The sequence below is a fragment of the Engraulis encrasicolus genome, chromosome 3, assembly GCF_034702125.1.
Source record: "Engraulis encrasicolus isolate BLACKSEA-1 chromosome 3, IST_EnEncr_1.0, whole genome shotgun sequence".
Taxonomy (NCBI): Eukaryota; Metazoa; Chordata; class Actinopteri; order Clupeiformes; family Engraulidae; genus Engraulis; species Engraulis encrasicolus.
Window position 1 is genome coordinate 19,096,972 of NC_085859.1, and position 27,051 is coordinate 19,124,022.

Here is a 27,051-nt window from a genome sequence, read left to right on the forward strand (position 1 = left end):
TTAACTAATGGAGTTAATGTATCAGTGGTACACAATGTTTGCTTTCCAATAGAGATTCAAAGATGAGAGAGCCTTGATTCTCTCATTGCCAGATGGTCGATGGTTGCTGTTAAACCACCACATATGTCAAACTGCATACTCGGATGATTCATATGCTGGATGATGCTAAAGCATATGATTTACGTTGGTTGAGTGACTGCAAATATTCCCCTCTTTCGGGACACAATTGCACAATATCATGCGACAACACACAGTAAATATTAAAGAATGAATTATTGTTCTTAATCTCTTACTGGTGGTGGTGGTTGGGGGGGGGAGCTGTCTTGTGGTGCTACCTGAGCAATGGTGGATAGTAGTAGATTGTACAGTTCAAACACAATCTCACAATCCATAATCTGCTCTCATAAGACACATGAGACTCTACCATTCAGGAATCAGTAGCTTTGCAACATAACATATGACACAGATCTCTGCGACAACGCATTTTTCAGCAAACAAAGTCGAAAACTGAAGTTTGCGTGCACCTCACACAGAGTAATGCACATTGTAATTTATTTAACACTGTCTCACATTCATGTGCAGATTTATCTGGTTTACTGTATCTCCTATATATATATATATATATATATATATTACTATCAATGCCTGAATCTATGCAGCTTTATGTTCACCTATATGTTTGGGCTTCCATCAAAACGCCCCCTTCACGAAGCATGGACACATGCAGTTACAATAGCAGGACACATGTTGACAAAATTCTGTACCTCCGTCCGTGCAGCAGATAATTGGCGTAAAATGTAAAAGTTAATGCATACTGGGAACTTGTTGACCAAAAATTATGCACACTTTTTTTTACAAGCACACATCTGGGGTCAGTGCTGCAGAAGATTGTGAGAAACTTTACAGACACCAACATTTAAACTATTACCTTTGGATATTCTCAGGGATGTGAAATGTATTAGCCCAGTGGTTTTCAAATTGGGGGCCGGGGACACCTGGGGGTCCGCGAAGGAGTGCAAGGGGGGCCGCGGCAGGTTGGCAGGAAAAGTATAGCACAACAAAAATATATATTTAATCTAGACTGCATTCTCATGGAAAATGCTAAAAGTGGGCTTGCCTTTTAGGCCAGAGCTTAGCAGTTGTAGTAAAAATAACGTAATCTAAGTTATCTAGCTAATGAACACTGAAGAGTAACTGTCAGAACCCTTAATTGGCAACAACTGTTCTGGTTGACCCACTCGGCCCAGCAACTAATTAGACCTCACAGCAAGCAGTGGTTGAGTATTCTACAGCAGAGTTCTAAAATTTAAAAAAACTGACAGTTAGGTGCTGTTTCCACGTAGCTGGATATTTTTATATGTGGATATTTTTTTCTCCTGGTTGCATTGGTTTTGCATTGGTTTTGACCTTCCGTTTCCACGTAGCAGATATTTAAAATCCAGGTATAAAAAGCAGGAGAAAAAAATATCCTGTTTAGGGGGCTGAAACGCATTTGTTACAATGGAGGATTTTTTTAATCCACATGTTGCGTTTACACCTAGCAGGAGAAAAAAATACCCTGCTAAAAAAAATATCCTGGAAACAGCACCTTATTCTTCAGTCCCTTAATTAGCCACACCTGTTCTGGTTCTGGGTAGGCCTACTGACAGTTAGTGCTGTGCAGTAAAAACGTATGTAGCCTACACCAAAATAAACCAAAAATAATCTTAACAATATTCCTATTAGTTCAGAACACATTATAACAATCTATTGCATCTCTGAACATTACTACTAGTATTGTCAAGTTATTATTTTATATATCCCAGTGAGGCACTAGTTAACTCACAGACCAAGACTATGATTGTGAAAGGGGATGCAAAGAAAAATACTGTGGCATGCCATGACCCATGTAAGGGGGGCCTTGACTGGAATATACCGGTATGTGGGGGGCCCAGCCATGGTGAAGTTTGAGAACCCTTGTATTAGCCTATCAAAGATAGCCATTACCAGGGAGGCTGGGCAGGATGCTCTCAGGTAAGAACTGACATCCTAAAAGGATCTGGATGGGGTGAAGGCGGGTAGCGGTTTTCTAGGGTTATTAGGTGAATGCAATTTATTCTCTCTCTTTCAAAATTAGGCTACAGTCCTAACCAAACCATACTTGGGAAACAGTTGACAGTCACTCTTTCTGCACAAATTATAAGGGCATATAACCTGAGAGTAGAATATCAAATTTGCATAATCAAAAAGCTACTACGCCTTATTTGTTGGTGTTGGCCATAATTGTGAATGAACAAGTGTTTTGCAAATTCAAAGTATTTGACCTGACTGAATACTTTTTTTTTTTAAACAGTTCCAGAAAAGTATGCAACATGCAGGTCTCCACTCTCCACAAAGGAACTGCAAAACAGATGTGGTTGCTTTTTTTAGTTTAGTATTGTATTTCGTGCTCAAAAGAATTCTTGGCTCCCTTATTTTGATAGCCATAACTCACTGCTCCAACAGGAATAGACTGAAACAACTGTGCACTGGCAAAGAATGCCCAACTTGTGCGCACTCTCTCCACTTCTAACCCCTATTTTAGACTTCTACTAGGCTCAAGGTGTGAAAAAAGTATGAGGAGTCACATTACTTTGGAAGACATCTTGCAACAAACACATTGTTCAATACAGCTATTGGTCATGTTTAAAAATGAAGAGGAACTCCCAGTAGAAGCCCATGAGGCCGCATGTCTATTGAAATGACGTTTATCCCACTTTGCAACATCAAGCATCTCTGAAGCTGGAAGTCTAATGATGTAAACAGCGAAAGTAGCCTTCATCGGTTGCTTTTGAATCATATTGGTGCGACCTAATGGTTGATTTGTTTGTTTGTTTGTTTGGCATCCAAGTTGGTCTCGTGACCGCAGTCCACAAGCACAGAACCATTGAGCACAGTGAAAACACGAGATGGATCATCATACACTTTAGGCTACACAGTTTTATCATCATCATCATCATCATCATCATCACCATCATCATCATCATCATCATCATCACCATCATAAGGGTATGCTACTACTGCATAACTGTTAATAATAATAATAATAATAATAATAATAATAATAATAATAATACAATAATAATCATTATTACTATTACTATTATTACCATTATTATACTACTATTGTTGTTGTTGTTGTTGTTGTTGTTGTTGTTGTTGTTACAGTTATTATATTGATCATAATAGACATTACACAACGTTTGTAAGTAGGCTAATGAACAGAAATCGCAGTGAAGTGCTGCGTGCCCTAAATCTGCTCTGCTGATCCATGGCCAAGGGTCACACGCCTCCCTAAGAAACTGATGTCAGAGCTCGAGATCCCAAACAACAAAAACCATCAGAAAAGAAATGAGTCCCTGCCTGCCAGAACACGGAGACTGAAAACGGCATAACAATCGTTCAAGTCTGACTGCTGCAAGCACCCATGTGTTTTTCGTTCTCGTTCTCCCAGCAGTGTCATATGAAAAGCAGTCTGCTTCGGAAAAATAATAAAACTTTAGAAGTGTTGAAGTCGACGTAGAGTGAACTAGGTCGTTAAATGACGACCTTTCAAACTGTGCTGATAATGCACACTCTAAAGTTGAAAACATCTTCAAGAGTTTTCTTATTGTTGATAAAGAGCACTATCTGGCAGACATACGTAGCCTACATAGCCTTTCACAAAACTGAGCGTAGTGGCCGCCCCCAAACAAGGCAGCTACGACGACTGAGCCAGATATCTTACTCTCTCTGACTGAGCTGGGGGTAAAGACCAATTCCATGTCGTCGCGTGCATGCTTGCTACTCAAAAAAACAAAACAACATATTTGAGAACACTTTGTCTTGTGCCAGTGCAGGTTTAAAGCATTCTATAAAAGTCACGCTCACAAATGTATTCGCGTGTTGTTGTAACATTGTAACAACGTTGGTTCTTGCACACCCACGCCCACGACAAGGATTCAACAAGTTGACAACTAGAATAGTTGTAGTTAAGTCAGAGAACAACAGCAGAAGCGTTCCAGCATGGTAGGTAGCGTTAGGACAACTTGGTTACAAAAAAACAGACTAGTTTTAGAAAACATGACCTGGAAATCACACTAAAATTAGCTTACTTAGCCTAATTAAAAGATGGCTAGTGTTAGCTGTTGTAGTTTACACTGTGGATCAGTTAACTGGTTCACAGCTTGGCTAAACAGCGGGTTGTGGAAAATAGCCCTTTTAATGTTGGATAATGGTGATATTGCTGCTGAATTAGTAGTATTAATTAGCAACACTGTCTAGCCAAATAATTCAAATTGACTCCAAGTGACGTGCAACTCAGAAGTTGACCGGTTTGTGTCACACCATGGTTGCAGCATTATTGCAATAATAATTATAATAATAATATAATGTCAAACTTACTTTTGATGAGCCGCTCCGTGGTAGATTGTTTTTCTTTTTGGTCCTTCCCCGACATCGTTTGACCAGGTCAAACAAACAGTTGAGTTGTAGTTGTAAGAAAATGACGTGCAACAGCTGATTGCTGTTATGACCTCGCGTTAAAAAAAGACAACGTTGGAAAATTGTTTGGCTAGGTTGCTGGTCACAACAGTTTGTCACTACCAGCTAACCCGTTAATGGCACTTCCAACAACTACAATGCTAGATCTACTATTTCTATACCAACTAGCCTAGCTAGCTAGTGTTATTAAGGTTGCCCTGACCGTCACAGCTAATTAAGTCAGCCAATAGAAATAAAAAGTTCCGAAAGACTGCAATTATTTGGCATGGTTAAATTAGCCGCGTAGACACCAAAAAGAAAACCCCAAGTCCAAATCAATAAAATCCACACGAGTGCTGTCCTCTGTAGCTCACTTTCTTAGCTCACTAAAGACTGACAGCTCACTCACTGGGATTGCAGATTAGACTTCTGTCTCCAAACGCATCCAAGTTCCAGGCTACAAGCTTAAAAATATGCAAAAAGAACTAACGAGAAACGTGAATTAGAAAATGTGCACCCGACCTAACTGTCGTCTGACAGCTAAGCAGGCAGTTTCTAGTAGGAAAGAAGTAACGCCACCAGTTGACAAGATGATTACGCGAGGTGCGCAGTCTTGAATGTTAATCCGATTTTCCACTTTTCAGAGTCAGAATGTCATCTAGTTCTAGTTGGCTCCCTCCAAGATAGCGAATTAGTGACTGTATCTGCACGAGTTATTTCAGTTGCTAGCTACTGCCTGAATTCTTTTTGGTGGGCATGTGTCCTGCTTCTCGCCTCAAGTATGTTTTGTAAATCCCCGCCTCCGGTTAACCATATGGTCAGCATGGGCTAATGTCCTCACTCTTTACTTGTTCTTCAGACTATCTCAACTGTTAGGTAGCCTAATCCTCAGACCACTGTATCCACATTAATTGACATAGCCCAGTGGAATAAATATAGGCTACTGTACTCTACGTAGCCTATACTACCTGTATTAGCTTGTAATAACTGTAAAATTGCTTTTTTTCACGACACCTGTTGGCAGTTTTTTATTATTATTATTATTATTATGTATCTTGACTGCAGCAATGCAAGGTGCATAGTAGCCTAGTAGTAGTAACAACAATAACAACTATAACAAAAACAAATAAATAAATAATAATAATAATAATAATAATAATAATAATAATAATAATAATAACTGGGCATTTTGGAAGACAAATGTGCCAGCTTTCAAGGAGTTGCAAAAACTCATCAATTAGGCCTTATCAATTAATTCCTCCATGAATGGTTTGGAGATTTTGGGGTAGCCTACTGGAAAATGCGGACGCTAAGAATGACCGCTAGATGTCAGTGCTGTATCATCAATGACAGAGCCGTATATAGGCTCTGATCAATGAAACCTTCACGTGGTTCTGTCCTGTTACATGGGTGGACCTGTGGGCTGCTTCAGCGTAGAAGTTCATAACATGTTTCAGTCATTCACGGATATGAGCAGAGAGCATGGTCAGCACAACTATTGAGAGATGTTGTGTCAGACGAGACAAGTGGCCACTGCTTGTGCTTATGACCTTATGGCCTCTTCAGGAATTCAATGAGCAATAGTTCAATTCAGTCGTCGCAAATAGAAATGCAGGCCTACCGTGCTGTGCGTATGTTTTTGCCCCCTTCTGATCTTTCACTTTTTCCACACCTTTGGCACACACTTAACATTTTCAAATCACCAAAACAAATATAGACATTAAACAAGGATGACCCGAGCAAAAAATAATAATGCAGTTTTTCTGTGATTACTTCATTTGTGAAAAGAATATGACATAAAACCTGCATGAGCCCGTGTGAAAAAGTAATTGCCCCCTTTATCAAATGAGCAGGTATCTGTGATTAATCATATTATTTTGGACAACTGAGTTATATTTCACAGCTCCCCAAACCAGCTAATGCAGGTTTTGTGGCATTATTCTCTTAACATATGAAATAGTCACTGAAAGACTGCATTTTATGTTTGCTTGGGTCATCCTTGTTTAATCTTCACATTTCTTTGGTAATCTGAAAATGTTAAGTGTGCCAAATGTGCAAAAAAGTGAAAAATCAGTAGGGGACTGTATATTACACCAGGTAGTAGGGCCTAAAAAATAACATTGTTATACTATTACATTATTATTGTATACTGTTATTTATTCCATGTCCTGTGCTATTGTGTGTCATTCATTGACAGCTTTATTGTACCAAATCACTGTATTCCTGAGCTTTCTATTTAATGTCATTCAAAGGCTAGAAACAAATAGTCAATAAGGAGATGAGGAATAAAACATAGCAAACACTGCAGTAACAACAATTACCTGTTTTATTAATTTCTCTCACACCAGACTTCAGCAAATGCACCCACCATTACAAATATAAACAAATATAATAGGCTGGAGCCTTTATAATCAGCTAAAGTGTTCCTCGTACTGTAATACACAGTGGGTACAGGACAGGACAGGATGGGGGGTGGAGGGTGTGTGTGTGTGTGGGGTGCAAGGGACAGAGAGGTCCCAGAATTGGGTTCTCATTACATTGTATGTATTTGGTGAGGGGCCCTTTCATATGACTTTTTCCTGGGCTGTCAGCAGCCCTGTGTGTGTGTGTGAGTGTGTGAAATGGTTAATGGTAGATACGAAACACGTCGACAGCATATTTGAGGGATGGTAAATTCTGGTCCAGGAGGCTTGGCAAATGTTCAAACCATCGCATAACTAATTTATCACGAAAACACGTCACAGTACCTCCCCCTAGTATCGAAGTGCACCATTTAAAAAGCCCTTAAACCACTGTTGACATTGGATGTGCATTTTAGATAGATTTACAATAAGAAGCCACTAAAAAGGAGCCCATACTTGTCAGAGATGAAAGATGTGTGGTAAGCGGTTAGGGCGTTAGACTTGTAGCCAAAAGGTTGCCAGTTCGACTCCCGACCCGCCAGGTTGGTGGGGGGATTAATTAACCAGTGCTCTGCCCCATCCTCCTCCATGACTTGAGGGACCTTGAGCATGGTACCGTCCCACCGCACTGCACCCTTGCACGAGTAAGGCATAAATGCAATTTTGTTGTGTGCTGTGTCACAATGACAGTGGGAGTTGGAGTTTCCCAGGTGGGCTTTAAAAATGATAGTATAAAAAAATAAACATTGAGGAATAGCTCAAAATGTCTGATAATAGCCTCCGACCTTAATAGACTGTGCACTACTCTAGGTGATAAGAGTAAGTTATGTGATCTCAATGCAGTAAATCATATGGCTTGTTTGAAACCATTGGGCTTGGACAGGACTGAAAGAGATGTGCTCACACTACCCCTGTTAATCTGTCTTCAAACTTTCTAACTGGGTGCCGTATCTCTCATAACATATAGACAAAGTGAAGAATTAAAGGACAGCATTCAAATTTTCACAGACAGTATCCCACATAAGTTAAAATCTATTCTCTACTTCTTCTCTTTGTCTGTACGTTGCGTTGTGCCGGCCACTCTGCATTCAAAAGACTTCCAGCGAGTCCCATGATTCACAGGCGTACCTTGTTACAGGTGACACGAGATGCTATGTACCTGAGCAGGAGATTGTGGCTGCCAGACTGCTTGTCTAGAGCATTTGGGGGGCAGTCCTTGCAGCAGCACTGACTGGTTTGTCAGCGAACAAACCAAAGGCACACAAGAAGTGGTTACAAGAGCAAGAACAGTGCAGACAAGTTCAGGATGCCACGTAGACAGAAGGATGTCTCGATCAGCATATATCGCAGCATGATCTCTTGACAAATCCATAGTTGTACATTGTACACGATTGTGTGTGTTGATGAAATTACCAATGGCTATGAGGATACACAGACCATTTAAAAGAAAAAGTAAATAAAAAACCACGCATGAAATTGCCTGTGTAGGTTCCTTAAAGTACAACAACACAGCATGACGAGAGGTGTCATAATATACACCAACAAAAGATATTGAGGAGGAGAGTGGTCATTAAGAAAACCTTCACTATTAAACCAGAAACAAAAACAATCAGATCAAATTATATCATGTGTGTTAGAGGAACATTGTTTCCAGGTAACAAGTTGTTTTAATTGTTAATGGTTAAATATTCAGTGTACATATGCAGACATCAAGGACAGTGCAAGCCGACATGTATATGATAATGCTATTTGTACACACACACACACACACACACACACACTCATATATACACACGCACACACACTCATATGCACGCACGCACGCACGCACGCACACACGCTCACACGCTCACAGCTCTGTGTGTTCCTGCCCTGAGACATAGTGAAGCAGCAACACTGTCAACAACGGGTTTTTGTCGGATTACGTACTGCAGCACACAAAGTAATCCAATTTATTATAAAGTGGCCCACAGGGAATGGCACACACCTTACCTTGCCATTTTAACACCTGATCTACTGTACACACACTCTCAACTCTCAATTCCAGTTAAAAAAACAAAAACAAAAAACAAAAAAACATCTTTGGCTTCAGGTTGTGACTGTGCAAGTTACCTGTAGAAGCGAAAAATGTTGTTTCACCGAATCTTCTTTTGCCATGATACCACATCAGTGCAGTCTTTTGTGTGCATAGGCATTTGACTGACGAGTGATAAAGGCATTTAGATTTGAAATGCAATAGAACGCATGCATCCCCACACTGTGCTACCTGTTATATATTCAAATAAAAATGGTAAAACAATGAACTAGCCATGGGAGCCAGAGTCTGTTCAGGATCTGAAGGGCAGCAACTAAGATATGGGAGAGGCTGGATGATGGGCAGTTCCTGTTGGCCGAACAGAATTCACCTTTTTCGGAAGAGGTAAATAACACGATCTTGCAGATAACCACTGTATGGGAAAACAACAAGGAGGAAGGAGGGGGCAACAGTGGATGGATTTACACAAAAATGCAAAGAGCAAATCTGTGGCAAGACCAATAATCTCTGTTGCCTATCCAGTTCGTGTCCATCCTCTCGGACGGTCAGCCGAGATGAGTTTCCAGCCAGGATACGCAATGATGTTCACGGGAGGTGCAGAGATTGCAGACCTCAGGATGTTTTTTTTTCTCCTTAAAAAAAAAAAACGAGGAGTGCTACGTTGCTCTTCTCAACATGTGCATTTCACAACTCCAACGCCACCCCCATGTCACTGGATCATGAAGCCAGCGTGCGGAGGCATTTGAGGGGGTGGCCTCTGGGGCAGTGCTGGGGGGTACTGGGGCATGAAGGCCTGCCGGGGGTAACCCTGATTGAAAGTGGGCACCGGCTGGTGCGTTCTGGGAGGTACAGGGGGGTAATGTGCGGGAGGGTAGGAGAACACTGGAGCGGGCTGGGCGGGCGCTGCTGCTGCTGCTGAGGGGGAGGGGGCGACTGGTGGAGTCCTGACAGGAGGGGGTGGGGGCGCCCGTCTGGGCAGGGGTACGGGGGACTCCTTGGTGCTGGAGGCGGGGTCCTTGCGCAAGGGGGAGGGCTTGTTGTGCAGCTCTGGGGGAGGACAGGTGGGGAGCGGGGGAAGAGGCATCGCCGGCCCCTTCAGAACCACTTCCTGGAGTTTCTCAATCTTCACCCGTCGCAGGTGAGCCAGCATCCTCTTGCGCCGGTACTCGTCAATGAACGCATCCAAAGCAATGTTTCCATCCAAGAAGGAATCAGCCATATTCTGAAAAACAAAATTGTAAACAAAGACGTTTTTAAAGAAGTTCACGTAGGAGAATCTGTGCGGCACGGGGATACCACAGATGCAGAAACAGAACCTCACTGTGCTATTCCTTCATAAGCACACAACCTCCAGAAACACACTGCCTACAAATTGGTGCCATTTTTATCCCAAGTTACCACACACAAATAAGTCAAGCAGAGGAGGGATTAATTTAGCCTGCATTCAGACAGACACAATTGCCCCCTTGTTACCTCAATTCAAAGGCAGGCACAGTAATGTTAGCTGACGGCAAAGGTAACATTGGAACTGAAAACAGGAAAGAGGAACAAAAATGGGTGAAGCATAAACCAAAACCACATCCTTCGCCGGGGTTTCCCCCTTGTGGTCTCTCGTGTGCAAGACTGGCACTCGAGTTGGTGCTCATTACGTACCTCAGTCTCTTCTTCGATCTTGGCCCCTTCCGTCTGCAGCAGAGCGAGCAGCGTGTCTAACGAGGTGCTTCCGGCCTTCTCATCTGCAAACAGACACCAGTGAAGAGTTAGCACATGGCATATTTTAAATATATACAGTGTATAACTTAGTTCAGTGTTTCTCAACCTTTTTTTAGGCGAGGCACCCTTTCAATTTATGAAAAATTTCAAGGCACCCCAAACCAACAAGCCGTAACATGGCATCGCATCCGATACCACACAAGCTTAGAAAAGTAACACATTTGGAGACGTCACACGACCTAAGTTCGAAGTTGCAGCTGACTGGGGCGACCTATATTTACTTTATTGTGCGTAATTGGCAGATGAAAGATTCCACTGACTAGCATTAACTTATCAATTTAGACAAATATGTATTATATTACATCAGCCATGTTTCCACGGCACCCCTGAGGGGGGCCTGCGGCACCCCAGGGTGCCCCGGCACCCCTGGTGAGAAACACTGACTTAGTTGACCTCAACATGCTTCATAACACATGAGGAACACAGAAACAAAATGGAGATAAAGCAGATAACAAAGCACAAGTTAAAAACACTGCAGTGATCATTGAGGGGAAAAAACACCAAAATTCACTAACATGTGTAGGTTACATAGAATATTAGTTGGAACAAGCAATGTGGAGAGAACAAAACAATACAGCTCGGCTCAATACAACTGCGAAAGAAACAAACGATCAAAAAAAAGAGCAATGCATTTAGTGGGCCTTTAACATTTAATGTGGCTATTCCCTAACCCCATCTCCTTTGTAAAGCTTCTTTGAGTTCCATGAAAGGTGCTATACAATCTTAGGAGTAGAACTACTGTAGTAGTAGTGGTAATAGTATTATTATCAAATCAGGCAACACATGGATGATGAGGTTGGGTTATGCAACAGTTGTCTTGGATGCATAGTTAAACAACATGGCCCTGCTACGCTCTTGAAAGGGGAGACGGCAGTGCTATGTGATGCCAGCGCAGCTGAGGAGTCAGTGGGAAGGAGAAGGGGGAGGGTGTTTGTGTGTGTTTGGGGGGCTGGGTGGGCGTAGTGATCACTTGAAGTGTCTTCTGCTCCACACCCCTCCATCTGCCCGCCTTGCTTGCGGATCTCAACGTCACCCGATCCAGGGAAGAGGCAAAGCACGGCAGGCTGAATGGCAGGAGCAGGGTTGCTTCATGTGCTGTTGGCACGCCCTCCCGCACGCCTGCCTGCCTGCCTGCCTGCCCGGCCCACAGCACATGAAAAAGCCCCTGCCGTGCAGCCGGCATTGGGCTGCTCTTGTGTTGGACAAGACCGGCTATCACATGAGTCACAGCAAACAGAAATAGACCGTGGAATCTCGGAGGAAACAGACCCGACAGGCCTCTCTGTTCCTTGGGCTCCCGGCTCAGAGACAATGACATGGCCAACTACAGGAAGCCCAGTAGCCATTGGACTACTGTAGGACTGTAAGCAGTCACAACAGCATTCCCAATAAGATCCTAATATGCATTGCAAAACTTTCCTGTAACTGACACCGATACTATGCACATATTAGATGACAGTTTCTGCTTGGTTCGATAACATCAAGGTAGTGTCTTCTTTAACCACAAGGAAACCAAATCAGGGGGGGTGTTGCAAGACTGTTTTCTATGAGAGGGAGGGGAATTACAAGAACGCTTTTCATGAGAGAGAAGGACATCACAACACCATTTTCTGTGAGAGAGAGAGAGAGAGGGGGGCGTTGAGTTCTACGAGCCTGGACGAGAGCCTTATGTGCTCAGAGTGATACCACAGCCGTACAGCAGGATGTGACGCTAATCAAATGAGTCACGGCTGAGAGTCATGGCTGACCTGAATACAGGTGCATTGCTCACAATCACGTGTGCAACTAGACAGCCATCTCTGTGACTACAGGTAAACACACGCTTACTGTAATACAGAACAAAGACACCAGGAATACAGAGCAATGACGTCCACGTTCCTCAAAGTAGGCTACGAATCTTTCCAAGATAAGATGCACTTTCAAAAACACTGATACACTTTTGATTGTATCAAAAAATTGAAGAGCAGGAAACTGTGGCACTCCGTTTTCTTATTTACTGGGCAGTCTATTTGCCATTGTACTATTAAAAAATAAGAAAACGGAGTGCCACAGTTTCCTGCTCTTCAATTTTTTGATGTCAACTTTATCCACACACTGTTAGAGCACCCGTGTCAAAAGATCTGGATCCACGCAGCGCTTCCGTTTTTTCCTTTTTTCTGATACACTTTTGATTGTAGTTTTATCTTGACTTGCTCTTCAGGCATTAGATCCAGAACATTTGTGCGAACATTAGGCTTAACATATTCTTTTGTCTACGATGTATACTGTATGGGTGTCTCATCCGAGTCATTTTATATTTTGTTTCGCAAAAGTCTTTGATACACTGCATATACATGCATAGTGTCTCAAAACACTATGTCTTATTATACTAATAATAATCATTATTGTTATCGGTCTAGAGCCGTGCTTCCCAACCAGGGGTATGTGTACCACTAGGGGTACGCGACACACCTCAGGGGGTTCTTGGAAAAATGTAATAATAACAAATATATGGAGTGTAGTCACATTGGGATAGACTCTATCCCAATGTTCCTCTATCCAATAGAGGAACAGATATAGAGCATGAGTGAGGGGGGTACTCATCATTTGACAAAATTGCTTAGGGTGTACGCAGGACAAAAAAGGTTGGGAAACACTGGTCTATAGAAAATGTCTCATCAGCCTCTTTCTCTGGTCTGCTTTCACTGTCTCACACTTCAGTTACTCTAGTCTGTCACTCTGCAATCTCAATTCTGTCTTCATCGTCCTGCTCTACTCCTCTCCATTCCTCTCCACTCTTCCTCTCCTTCCCCTTATTCCTCTCCACTCCACTCTTCCCCTGATCTGCTTTCACTCTGCCCTATAAAGCTTTTCAACTCCTCTCTACTCCACTCTTCCTCTTCCTCCTGCTCTTCCTCCAGCTTCGACTTCTGTCCTGGCCGGGTGCCCGCCAAAGGAGCTTAATCTAACCAGCTTTCCTGGCGCATGACACCACGCACTTCACAGATGTCCCAATCCATCTACTACAACTACAACAGGAACTGAGAACTGAGCTGCGGTCACACGAACAGACTGCAGGAAGGATTAAAAAGAAGAGACTTATAAAAAAAAAAGAATAACAGGATACTCCTCCACTCGCACTTCTGTTCTGGCACAGTGACCAGAAGATAAGAGTATTTGGCTTCAAAATCATGGCTGCTTCTAAACCACAACAATGGAAGAGCTGATGGTTGGCCGTTATTTGTTGCATCCATCACCATGACTCTGCACTCAATGACACTGCAGTGCCCTGCAATGCACCCAAGCACTCAACTTGAAGCGCCACACTCGCTCTCCAGCTCCCACCCCAGCCCCCACCTCTCAAAATCACCTTGCACAGTTTCCTGTTACAAGCCAAGGAGGGGCTGGGCTGTGCTGTGACTGAGAATGGCAAGCCTAGCAGCAGAGGAGGGGAGGGGAGGGAGGGAAGGTCTGGAATCCCCATCGGCAGTAGCAACAGGACACCTATACTACAACGCTGGTTCAGTTGTAAACCAGGTTAAGTTAAAGGGGTATGCCACTATTTTGGGTCTTAATACAGTTAAAATCGTTGGCCATGGTTTATAAAGGTGGTAAAGTGTCTTATTTTTCATGTTAGGCATTGTCTTGCTTTAAGACAAGCTAAAAGAGGGGATATGCCGCTAAGCTAGTGAAAGTCAATGGATCCGTGTAGCATGCTATAATGCTACACGGATCCATTGACTTTCACTAGCTTAGCGACATATTCCCTCTTTTAACTTGTCTTAAAGCAAGACAACGCTTAACATGAAAAATAATACACTTTACCACCTTTATAAATCCCAGCCAACGATTTTAACTGCAGTAAGCCCCAAAATAGTGGCATACCCCTTTAAGAGGTAAATCATCTTATAGAAGAGCCCGGAGGCCTCATTTTTTTTACTAAAGACACCTAGTTCTCCCCAAAATCCGACGCCTCACGGGCGGAACCATACAGCCGCCAGCGCCAGGCAAGAAGAACAATGAGCCAGTCTTCAACTTCCAACAACTGAGCGGTGTATGTACTTGGGCCACTAGATCATGAGACCAATGCTCACTTCAGTGACAAGAGTGAGCGTGCGTCAGTCAGCCATGTACTTAAAGCGGAGTGGGAGGGTGAGAGTGACAACATGGTTCTTCTGCCCAGTCAGCGCAGGGTTAGGGGGTAGGTTAGAATCTTAGATGTTTGTCTGTTTTTCGCTCTCGTCTAGGCTGGGTTTTTTTGCTCAGTTTCTCCTTTTTATACACAGCCACAGGCTGACAAAAGCCCACTGTGTTGACTGAGTGACGATAATAGGCTGGGCCAAGCAGTGCTGTCTGCCATGCTGCCCTCAGCTGCCTCCCGCCTGGGACACACACACAGGCAGGGAGCTTCCGTTGCCATGGCAGGCCTCTCTGCATGTGTGGCTCTGTGTGAGTGTGTGTGTGCGTGTGTGTGTGTGTGTGTGAGTGTGTGTGTGCGTGTGTGTGTGTGTGTGTGTACAGCAGAATTTGCATTTCATGTGTGTAACAATGGTGCATGTGATGTAAAAGATGGTGTGTGTGCGCGCGCACGTGTGTGAGAGTAGTTCATATTTGTGCTGGCATTTGTAATTGTGTGAGTGGATGCATTGAAGGCGGGGCTATATGCCTGTAAGGCACACACAGAACAGTGTGTGCACCAGGATTTGCATGTGTGTGTAAGTGTGTGTGTGTGTGTGTGTGTGTGTGTGTGTGTGTGTGTGTGTGTGTGTGTGTAAGTGTAAAACAATGCTGCATGCGTTTTTGTGCTGGCATTTGTAATTATGTATGTGTGGGAGGTTGGAGGGCAGCAGGGCTGTATGCCTCTAAGACACACACAGAAACCTCAAACGCTTCCACATGCAATGCTGCCCCTAGACCAGAGAGCCTCATCCATCGTCTGTGTGGAGTAACTCTCTCATAGAGCCGTTGAGCACATGGCTCAAACTGCCCAGCTGCATGGCAGCTTACTGCACAGCATACAGAAGTGGGTCAGGCAGCACAAGGGGAAAAGCCTGTTACCCACAACTCCCCTGCCCCGCACCCCATCAACCACACAAATGACAGTTGGCTCAGTCTTGCCGTTTGTCCTCAACTCTACTGACAACATAAAAGGCAAATCTCACGCAACAGCTTAGCTTTACAGAGCGGGACTGCTGTCCCTGTTCCTGTCAAATAAAACCACAAGCTCATATCGTTATGCTTATGTACCCTGGAAAATGCTTTATGATATTTAACAACCATGATAATCCCCCGACTGCCAAAACCTCCATTACGTGTGTTGTGGCTTGCCTTCTTGTCATAAGAGAGCAAGCAAGCAAAGCAAAGCAAAGCAAAGCAAAGCTGAAAAAAATAAACAGTAAATTTCTAACTTCAGAGCTGGACGGAAAGAATGTTATCTCCGTCCCAGAAAACATTAACCTCTAACGAAGTCTGTTTGCTGGCTGTAGCGGGGACAAACTGAAGGAGAAACTGTTAGTGTGCTGCGCTGCACTGTTTTGGACTGGGCTGCCTGGCAACAGTTGCGACACACAGGGCAAATCAGTGACAGACAGCCCCCTTTTTATTCACAAAGCTTCAACCCAAACTCAACATGGGGTTTTCTGTACCGAGTACCAGCAAACCCCAGAGAAGCCTGGTTCCGAGTCCCAACTATGTCGGTACCACTCAGATTTTTTTTAATACTATTTCAGCTACCGTAGCCCTTGTGCAGAATTGACTTTGTACAGGCCTCATTTGCCCTGTGAACACGCATGTCTAGAAGCTCATTAATATTGGATAGGAACATAAACTGGAAAAACTGGTCAGACGAGGCTTGCGGACTTGCTGGGAAAGAAATAGAGCAGGCCGTGGGCCTGTCGGGAACTCTTATCTTACATAACTGTGAGTGACACATCGAGATGTGTTCCACGTTAACAACCGTGCCGTACATACATAATGGAAAACTTAATCACAGTATACACTTCCCCTCCGTTATCAATAAGTGACAATCTCATGCTGACGTCTACAGGATTTAACATTTGTGTATCCCTACCTGTTTAACTATTCTGTATACACAACCAAGTTGACAGTTGTATTAAGGATAATACTGGGTTGCCAATGCGGATCTTTAACCCCTTAACACAGAGCCTCTGTTATAACCTTATTGTCACCAAAATGGCAATGACCAAAACTTTATTGGTTATCAAAGACTCCTTGCATTGTTATAGCAATGCTGGGGTGAGTTTCTCAAAACCAAAGTTGCTAACTACATTAGCTACTTTGCTGTTTTCAATGCATTTTCCCATTGGCAACTACCGAAGTTGCTAACAGGCTAACAACTTCCCTTTTGAGAAATTCACCCCAGATGTAGTTGAGTGTTTTCAGCAAAGAGTGAATAGGCCCACCGGGTAATTATTTTTTGAGAGATTTTCATTTTGTTTGGCTTTCCTGTCTCCCTGAACTCCCACGTGTCCTAATTACGTCCCTCGTCCTTTGGTGCACAAATACAGTCGCACTCAAGTTGGTACTCTTGGTAAGTGGGGCAGCCGTGGCCAAGTGTTTAAAGAGTTGGTCTTTCAATCTGGGGGTTGGGAGTTCGAATCCCCCCCTGACCTCTCCCTACATCTCCATCCATGGCTGAAGTGCCCTTGAGCAAGGCACCTAACCCCACATTGCTCCAGGGACTGTAACCAATACCCTGACAAATAATAACTGTAAGTCGCTTTGAATAAAATGAAAGCGTCAGCTAAGAGAAATGTAATGTAATGTAATGTAATGTAATGTCATTTACCCATGGTAAACTAGCTAATGTCAATGTCACACCCTCCAAACGTATCCTGTAGAGAGACAACGTCAAACAACGTGTGACTGAGAACACAACCTGCCAGTCAGCTCTCTCTTTTTCCATTTCACACAAAAGTCATGCTTGGACTTGTAAGTGGGGATTTCCATTTTTAAAAAAAAATCATGTCATCCAGTTGCGGCAGCAACTTAGCCAGGCCGTGCCCTCCTAGTGACACAACAGCTTCAGCGTTGCGAGCAATGCAAGTACGTTCTGAGCTCCCGCAAAATCTGGAACTCCTCCCACTTTGTTGGGAAGCAAACAACCATTAGCAAACTAAGGGAGGCCGTTTGGGAAATACCATTTGGGAAATGTTAATTGTTACGCTCTTGGTCAGACGAAGTCTCGAAGAGATTTGAAAGTCCATGATAATCAGGCTAGCAGCAACTCACCCAGTGTAGTCTTGCGGATCTGGTAGGCCTCGTAGTGCTCCTGGAGATGGCGGTAGCGTTTGGTCAGTTCGTTCTTCTGGAAGTCCAGCCGGGGCTGCAGCTGGAGGTTCTGCTCCGCCAGGCTGCGGTTGCTGGCCAGGGTCATCTCTTTGCTCTGCTGGACCCCCTGCACCTGGAGGACACACATTTTACTTTATATTACATTATTTCTTTTAGGATAATTTGGGGGCCTGTAATTAAGATAATCCAATAGAGATGAAAGGAAGTAGTGACAGCAGAGAGAGTAGAGAGAGAGAGAGGTTCCATTGGCCCATTGTTTCCGGGTTCTATTATTGCAAGGGGGAGGGGGGGGAATCCCCCTTTAGGCAGACCTAAGGACTGTTCTATTCAATGCTAGGAGTATTATGACACGCCCCTTTAGGCAGACCGGAACCTGGTCATGTTAGGTGCCCATAGCAACCTATTACATTGGCATTAGAGACCGACCGATCGATCGGCCGGCCGATTTAATCGGCCGATTTTTGCTATTTTTTAATGAATCGGCATCGGCCGATTTTCTCATTTGGTTGCGCCGATTTTAAGGTCGAGGTCACGTGCTTAAAATGAATGAAAAACGAACGAAATAACAGTCGAGTGGCTCCCCCAGCTGTGATCCTGCCCCCATAGTTCACTTCAGGGAGCCGTTCAAAAGAACCGGCTCCGTGAACGTCACACCTCTCTATCAGGCACACCTCTCTATCAGGCACATCAGCGGGCAGCTACTGGGAGCCCTAATACTGGTGGTAACCAGTGTGAAGTTTACCTCTAAAAAATACAATAGGAAGTAAAAATCTAAGCGAAATTTTAACAAAAAAGGATGCAAGTCTGACATGTGATTGACTTTCACCCCATGTCTATTTGTTTTCAACGGCAACGGAGTTGAAATCAAAGTTGCTAGTGGTGTGTGACCACGAGTGCCTTTTACCATAGCCTTCCTACAGCTGCTTATACTTCAAACTGAATAGCGGTTAGCGTTAGCGATTGCTTAGCACTTTTATTTGTGACTTTAACCCACAGTTGGAATAGTATCATGCTATACTGTAAGCATGTTGCGCATAAGTGACATTATTTTTTGATAGCTTTGTGAATCCATCCTGTAAAATTGCCTCTGTGGCTGTAGCAAGTTAGCTAAACATGCTAGGTTACGACAGAACTTGCTCATTTAAACTGAGGGAGGCACAGAGAGGAGAGCTGCCTTTGTTTACATCGCTCCCTGCGTGCATGTGAGATAGAGGCACTTGATCTGATTGGATCAGCACGAGTTTCACATTGACCCATGAAGTGCCAGGGAAGTAGTGGTGGCTATAATAAGAATTAAATACAAATTAAACAGCTTATAAACATGCACTGATTGATTGTAGGCAACAATAAAATAACAAGATAATAATAAATAACAATTAATAATAAGCTTAATTATTAACCATGTACATGTGGATAATTCATACAAGTGTATTACACTGACACAATAATATTTATGCAATTTGTGTTACATTTTCTTACATTGCCTCTTGAAAATATTGGAAATAAATCATGGGCCATCAGACAGCTTTTGCCTCCCTTGTGTATTTGTTACATTGAACCGGTCATCTCACAGCTAATGTGCGGCCCGGCCCCTTGTTTATTTTCCTGTATTCGGCCCTCACTAAAAAAGTTTGGACAGCCCTGGCCTACATAATATTTCTACTAGGACTATCTATATGAATATTAAGGGTGTAAATGGAACATATGTTACTTTTAATTAATAAAATACACGTTATGGATAAATAAATGAAAAAGAATATTGTTTATATACCGGTATATTTTTAGCATGCCAATTAAGGATAATATGATGGCATATCGGCCCCAAAAATCGGCCCAAAAAATCGGCTGGTCACATCGGCCATCGGCTGACTCTGACCTCTAAATATCGGCATCGGCCATAGAAAAACCCATATCGGTCGGTCTCTAATTGGCATATCTCTATATACTTAAAGAATCTCTGGTGACAGAGAGAGAAATGGGGAAGAATCGGGAAATTACCTCAGGCCTGTTTTGTACCAGAGTCCTCAAGATTAGGGCTGCACAATTAATCGAAAATAATCGAAAATCGTGATATCGAAATCGTGATTTCAATCGGGATTTAATCGTGGCAATAGTGACCTGCCTTCGAGAGCGTATTTGAAGCCAGAACATACGGACAGGCTGGTGTTTCTGGCCAGAAATCTGTTGACCTAAGTTCCATGCTATTGCCTTTCACATAATTTTTTACAATTTATTTATTTATTTTGCTCATCCAGTTAGCACCACGGTAGGGCCACCATTACATTACATTTTTCTCCCACATAGAGTAGATGTGAGAACGTGGACCTACTTTTGGAGATTTAGGTTTAGGATAACATAGCATAGCAAAAACGAAGACTACAACTTCTACCTTTTCTAAATCCTATGGGCCTGGGCCTATACCCAATTAACTGATAATCTAAAATTGGTCATTGATTTCCATTGGTTTCATTGAGGGCACTCGTGTTCTGGCCGGGACTCGCTTTTCGGCACGACATCCCCTCACAGGTGGGGGCATAGGCGGCATATCTGCGCATTAATCCGGCCCTTGTTGACTGGCCTCGCAGAGTATTATAGAACTTGGCCTATGGAGCCGTTCTGAGGATGTGATGATAAAACCAGACAACTACAAGCCAATAACAATATAACAGCCAGGTTTACACATGGCTACATTGTTGTGTTACAATACGTCCCAGGTTCCAGCTTTTGTAGCCACCTTCGTTCAGACAGAATAGTTGTTGATCCAGAGGGACGCCCGGTCACATCGGTACAGGGTACAGTCCTTGGGAGTGATATGGGTGTAGATGCTTTACTCAGGGTCATTTAAGCCATGGATGAAGAATACAGGAGCAGGCTGCAACATTGATAAACATCCACCTGTCCTGTACTGGTGCAGACCTATCACACACACACACCCCCAACCTCCACACCAATCCCAAGGTCACCTTTCTTAACATTAGGTTACAGCTGGATCCCATACCCTATACTGCACCATAAGGATCACACAGGTCACACATTCATTAACGGATGGCTTTCCTACGGATGGGTGAGCAGTGTCTGCTTTGTCAAAGCTCAAAGAGCATTCCTCAGCTCAGCATGACGCTGCGGATGAGCAAAGGTCGAAGGCATAATGGCTACAGCAGCAGCAGCAAAGGTGTAATAAATGGCAGCCATGACTAAGTGCCACATACCGGTACTTTAGACTGTACTGTCGGTGCAAGTCACATGCAAACAAAATATCTGATTTCCATCTACTTAGTTCACCCAGACAGGTTTCCTATACAATGTCAGTAAATTAACAAATCCAGATGACAAAAGTATGAGACGAATAAGATGGATATGTGTTCTTACTAGCATGTAACAATGCACACTAGTGGAAGATTTTGATACAATTTCAGTCCTATGTACAAATTACTCCTATGATGCAAACTTGAATGAAGAGAAGACACCGGAGCAGCTCAGATGGGATGCTTTTTCTTTTTAATTTAAGTGCACAACATGTTAGGGACTAACCTTTCGATGGCAAGCCATCTTCATCAGAGTCCATGAGTCCATGAGTACTCATGGACTCTGATGAAGATGGCTTGCCATCGAAACGTTAGTCCCTAACATGTTGTGCACTTAAATTAAAAAGAAAAAGCATCATCTGAGCTGCTCCGGTGTCTTCTCTTCATTCAAGATTACCTGCCTCCCTCCCGTTGATGCACCAGATGTAAAAACAGAGGCGCGTGGAACCCCTTTTTTGTTACTCCTATGATGTGTTTGTTTCTTGTGAACTCTCAACTCTATTGTGTGTTTCCAGTGGGTGTGTAAACCCAACAGAGTGTTTTCAAAAAAGATATACAGAACCTTCCTTCCACTTCTATTATTTCAGTAGTGGAGCCAACGCAGCACATTGTGCTCCGAGCTTGTCCCACCACAGCCAGAGAGAGGAGAAAAAAAACCCAGGATGGGAATAACAAACATTTGGAGTAACCCCCCACCCCCTCATTACAACCATTTTTGGTTGACTCATTTTTATAGACCAACGCTTAGCCAAAAACACATGGCTGAGGAAGAAAAGGGATCTGTTTTTAAAAGGAGCAGCAACCCCAATGAAGGTGTTGTGCAGTGCCATAATGAGACATGGGATAAACGAGAGGAAGAAGGAAAAAAAACTGAGGAATGCATGAAAATGCTTCCCATTTAAAAAAACATTCTCCACCGCTGGTGGAAAAGCACTTTCTGTGATTCACAGGATCACTATATGATTCACTGTGGCCAACGATTCCCCTTTCTGGTGCTGACTATATGGGACAACCTGACCTCACACATGCCCAGTCATTTTGGGCTAGCTTCCTTCTTTCTGTATAAAGCTGGGACTTACAAACAAAACTGCCATAACTTCGCCACGATTGCTGGACGATGTGCATTACAGTTAAAAATGCATCGTCATTCCTTGTGTAAACCACTGGGTATTACCCAACCCACACAAGCCTACAAGAATGGTCTGATGGTAAAATAGCAACAAAAGAAGACTGGCTACTTAAAGAGGAGAGCTTGTGAATTTCCTGCCCTTCCTTGTGTCTAGTATGTGTGCCAAGTTCAGTAGTTACAGACAGGTTCACCATTACCCAGCCATAATTAAATAGACACAGCTCTTCCTAGAGACGACAGAAAAAAAGATTAAGAGGTTACTCAAATACACTCCCACCCCACTCCCACCAGTAGGCTGAATTTCATAACCACGCACGCACGCACGCACGCACGCACGCACGCACGCACGCACGCACGCACGCACGCACGCACGCACGCACGCGCACACACACACACACACACACACACACACACACACACACACACACACACACGCACGCACGCACGCAGGCACACACACACTCTTTTGTGAACAGATAATATCCACGGAAACGTTGCATAACCACCTTCCACCTACTAACCACACTCTATAATAAATACTCGAATGAGGCCGATGTACTTATATTAAGGTGGTTCAGCTCTTGTGATGACCAGCCTCACAACAACATTGCAGTGAATTATGTTCACACACTAAAAGGTTCAAATGTAAGTGCATGATTCCTTTAATTAGATTTGTTCTCAACTGGTGCACACATGCTCTCCTGAGTCTGCTATGTGAATATGTGGAATATGTGGATGGCAACACTCAAGACAGTGAATCTTCATACTCCATAACAGACCAATCAAGATAAAGAATCAGCTGACTGTCCTACAGTGTGTCAATAGTTATGGCATCCGCTTTGGAAACAGAAATAAGAACTGCAGGTGCAAGTTCTGTACCACCACTGTGATTTATCAGCAGTAATTAGAACACAAAGAGAGACAGAGACAAAAGACTCTCTCATCAGCGGAGAACCCCAGGGAGGGATTTACAGCACGTTTTCCAGTCAGTGGCCATCAGTCTGTCAACGGTTGACAGGTAAACCTATGCGCTCATGTGTCTGCTGTGTGCAGGCATTCCCCCAGCACTTCACAGCTAAGGCATCCATCTTAACAACAAAACGCCCAAGTTACCACCTTGACTTTGTCCTGATATTAGGAATTAGATTTGCAGTACAAAATGTTTATTTGATTTACAAATATTGTATGAGAAACTTTCTTTTAAAATTGCACAACATAGCCTTCCCAGGCCTGATGGGCACTTGTCTCCACTACCAGGAGGCCCGGGGGCCACATGTGGCCTGCCTCCTCACTCAGTGTGGCCCGTAGACAAAACGCAATTTAAAAAAGACCACATCTTTTTAAATCACTAGTGAATCAATCTGTTGTAATTACACTGTTTGCTAATACAAAAAAAACTCATTCCTTCCAGGGAATATCGGCAGTCAATGAGCAACCAATTGCACATAATTGCACACTATGAGCTGCAGTCAGATCCATGGTCATATGGCCCTCTGATGGTGCCGATGAAAAAATGTGGCCCTCCTTATCATGAAAGCTGCCCATCCCTGTTATAGACCTTACAGTCGGCCATGTCTATGCCCCCACCCAGCTTGACTAACAAATGTTCTCCGGGAAACTCGGTCACAATAATGCTGTACCTCTGGGTCTTGTTCAGTCTGGGATAGTCTCGGATCAAGCACAAGGCATTGACCCTTGCCTACAAAACCATCACAGGAACGGCCCCAGCTTATCTGAAGGACCTACTAACGCCTTATGTTACTGGAAGAGAACTGTGCTCATCCAGCACAAGCCGTCTGGCTCTGCCATCTAAGTAGGGGTGGGCGGTAACCGCGGTATAATATCGTGTGCAGTATTTTTTCATCAATGATAGAGATTTTGTCTCATACCGTCTACCGCAATAGCGCATTGCGTCCTGTAGATGTAGAGTTATAGTTATAGATTAAACGTTTAAAAATATGTTTTCAAATTATTTGAATGACAAGAATTCCCACATAGATAAAACAATGTTTGACCAGTCATTTCCAAAAATAAAATGCAAAAAATGGTGTTTTGGTCATTTTGCCACAAAACGCTTAATTTCAAAATTTTATACACAAATGTACAATACCGTGGTATATACCGTGATATTTACCGTGGCTAAATTTATACCGAGGTATACATTTTTGGCCATACCGCCCACCCCTACCATCCAGTCGCTCTAGGTACTCCCAGTCAAGATTGTTCTCCGTTCCCCCCGCCCGGACAAAAAAAATCCCGGCTGCCCCCATAGTTTCCAAAATTTCTGTGGGAAACACTGTAATGTAATGTAATGTAATGTAATATCATTCATTCCGCATAATAGAGCAGTTATATCATGAATCTTTTCACCAAAATAAAAGTTGTGCCAGACTTGAAGAGCCACCTCTACATAGACCACCACCCCCATTCAGGCTTTGGCTTCCTGCTGACGAAAACATAATAGGCAAATGAGTAGAGATGGGATTTATGGCTCTTTTTCGGGATCCGGATCTTAGTGGCTCGTTCCTTTCAAAGAGCTGTTCAAAAAACTGGCTCTTTTGGCTCTTATTTATTCAGTGTTAAAAATGTAATATTTTGACTCCTCCTCAAGGTAATGTTGTCCAAACAACAACTGATTATTATCCTGCTTCTAAAGACCGTTTTTGCCTCTCTTTGAGGCAAACAATTGTGTTTTTTCCCAAATTTAATTACTCTGGTCGAGGTCACGTGCTTAAAATGAATGAAAAATGAACGAAATAACGGTCGAGTGGCTCCCACAGCTGTGATCCGGTTCCCATCGTTCACTTCAGAGAGCCGTTCAAAAGAACGGATCGTTCATGAACGACACACCTCTACAAATGAGGCAGAGCCAACAGTCTGAGAGACTCACTCAGCTGATTTCCATACCACTCCTAAAAGTCAAACACCCCTGGCCTAGCACTAAGAGCCCAGATGAGCTTCACCACCCAGCAATTACTGATAACTGATCCCACAGGTAACTTCATACAAATGCAAACCTGAAAAACACAACAGCATATTAATCCATTACTGGTGGCACAGCGCCTCACATGAAAAAGGCTTCTTAGACTGTGTCAGCTGTTCTTCACAGTGTGATGAGAGGTATTTCTCATCCACTGCATACCCTGACTGGCAACAGCTGGAGAGCAGAAGACAGCTGAAGCTTGATGGGTCAAATGTACCTTCAGGTCTCACACGTGTGAAGTGAACCACCATATTGAGAACAGACCATAAACACTGTAAATATTCATCAGAGTGAAGGAAGTAAGAATGGTTCCCACGCTGAAGGCTGGGCTACAACATCTGGCTCGGATACAGACATTTGGACAGAAAAAAACAGGGTTGTTGTCTGGACCTGTGCCCTGAAAGTGGTTATTGGGCTGTGTGCTTTAAGATTGTTCAGAGTGATTTGACTCCAAAGCCCTCACAGTGATGTGCCCTTCCACAGAGGTCGAGGAAATCTAAACAAAAGGCTGTGAACATAAGCGCGCGAGCCTACGGTCGATAGATGGCAAACAGCACTTGGCGACTAGAGCTCTATTTAACTTTGCGAAAGGCCCACTGTGCATACAAACGGTCACGTTTAGTGACTTGATAAAACTACGAGGTTATGACAATCAGATAGTTTACTGGGTGGTGTGTACAGGAGTAGCCATAGAGTCAACAGTCATCAAGGAGCGTAGCCTGCCTGGGCTAGAGTGTGTTCCACATACAGGACGCCTGTGACAGGCAGTCATTCTTTAATTAGCGACATACACAGAGATGACAGTTGCAAAATGTTGTCTGAAGGTCAGTGAGCAGGGACGCAGCTGGTTTAAGGTTGTGTGGAAAGATATATAGAATCACGGTAGCCTACAAAACCAGTCAAAATGAAGCTTCGGATGAACATTCTTGAGCCGTTAGTCGTCTACCCGGGGGACTCGATTTACTTGCATGGGAAGCCTGCCAATCGCATGGTGTTACAGACGCTATGTAGTACCAACGGAAGTTATGGGCGAAATATGTCCATACTACTGGTTTTCACTATTAGACATAAGTGTTAATGTGAGAGTAAAGATGGACTGTTACAATATTATTAGTAGCGGTGAGTGACCGCAACAATTGCAACAATGTTGCTGCGTAAAAAGCGCGTCGCCAAAGAGGAGCGTTATAATGTGATAAAAGGTAAGGACGTGCGTTGAGGACAAGATACGTTTGATAGCTGTTGGGCTGCAAAACAACCCAAAGGCCACCTGAAACAGACCGAAGATATCGAAATCAAGCGCATAACAAAACAAGAAACAAACAACACGAGGCCTGTTCTGAGGAACGGGCTGGGCTAAACTTCGAAAACATGTTCAAACCGCATCTTACCACGTTAGTTGTCTTACCTCCTCCATATCCTCAACCATTTTGTTGAGTTTCTCATCATCTTCAAGTAGTTCGTTCAACTGTGTCATAGTGTAACCACTCAACTTACTCCCAAACCCAGACATGTCGGACACAGCTGTTCGCTTGCTCTGTCCTCACGGAGTGCGGTTTCGTTTCTTGAGTCTGAAACATTGGGAGCAGCGCACTGAGCGCAGCTAACAGGCTGCTGCTAGGTTTACCGGAAGCTGTGCATAGGTGGAGATCTCCTTA

At 43.5% G+C, this 27,051-nt stretch overlaps 2 protein-coding genes across 6 annotated transcripts in view; both read right to left on the reverse strand.

Moving 5' to 3' along the window:
• Nucleotides 1–5,285, reverse strand: part of ppp3cca (protein phosphatase 3, catalytic subunit, gamma isozyme, a) — a 56,076-nt gene extending 50,791 nt beyond the window's left edge. For all 4 annotated transcript variants that reach the window (XR_010034359.1, XM_063194917.1, XM_063194915.1 and 1 more), the window contains exon 1: nucleotides 4,402–5,285. Coding sequence is in view for 3 of the 4 variants with exons in the window: in XM_063194917.1 (XP_063050987.1) it covers nucleotides 4,402–4,456 (55 nt within the window). In the remaining variant the exon portion in view is untranslated. The remainder of the gene's footprint in view (nucleotides 1–4,401) is intronic.
• Nucleotides 5,286–6,548: 1,263 nt separating this feature from the next.
• vps37ba (VPS37B subunit of ESCRT-I a) lies at nucleotides 6,549–27,031 on the reverse strand. Of its 2 annotated transcripts, none has more exons than XM_063194918.1 (4): nucleotides 26,802–27,031; nucleotides 17,920–18,091; nucleotides 10,570–10,652; nucleotides 6,549–10,138 (listed from the first exon to the last, which is right to left on the reverse strand). In XM_063194918.1, the coding sequence occupies exons 1-4, from the start codon at nucleotides 26,904–26,906 to the stop codon at nucleotides 9,626–9,628; spliced, it is 873 nt and encodes a 290-aa protein (XP_063050988.1). In that variant the 5' UTR covers nucleotides 26,907–27,031; the 3' UTR covers nucleotides 6,549–9,625. The 2 variants fall into 2 exon arrangements, with proteins under 2 accessions (XP_063050988.1, XP_063050990.1); XM_063194920.1 differs by having other exon boundaries at nucleotides 26,785–26,904.
• Nucleotides 27,032–27,051: the final 20 nt, after the last annotated feature.

Bases quoted from the DNA above. Each gene is read 5' to 3' on its own strand.
- vps37ba (XM_063194918.1), bottom strand. From the start codon at position 26,906: ATGTCTGGGTTTGGGAGTAAGTTGAGTGGTTACACTATGACACAGTTG. The intron at 10,653-17,919 runs GTGAGTTGCTGC...GTCTGTTTGCAG, and splicing joins GATCCGCAAGACTACACTGG to ATGAGAAGGCCGGAAGCACC. The intron at 10,139-10,569 runs GTACGTAATGAG...TTTGTTTTTCAG, and splicing joins AGATCGAAGAAGAGACTGAG to AATATGGCTGATTCCTTCTT.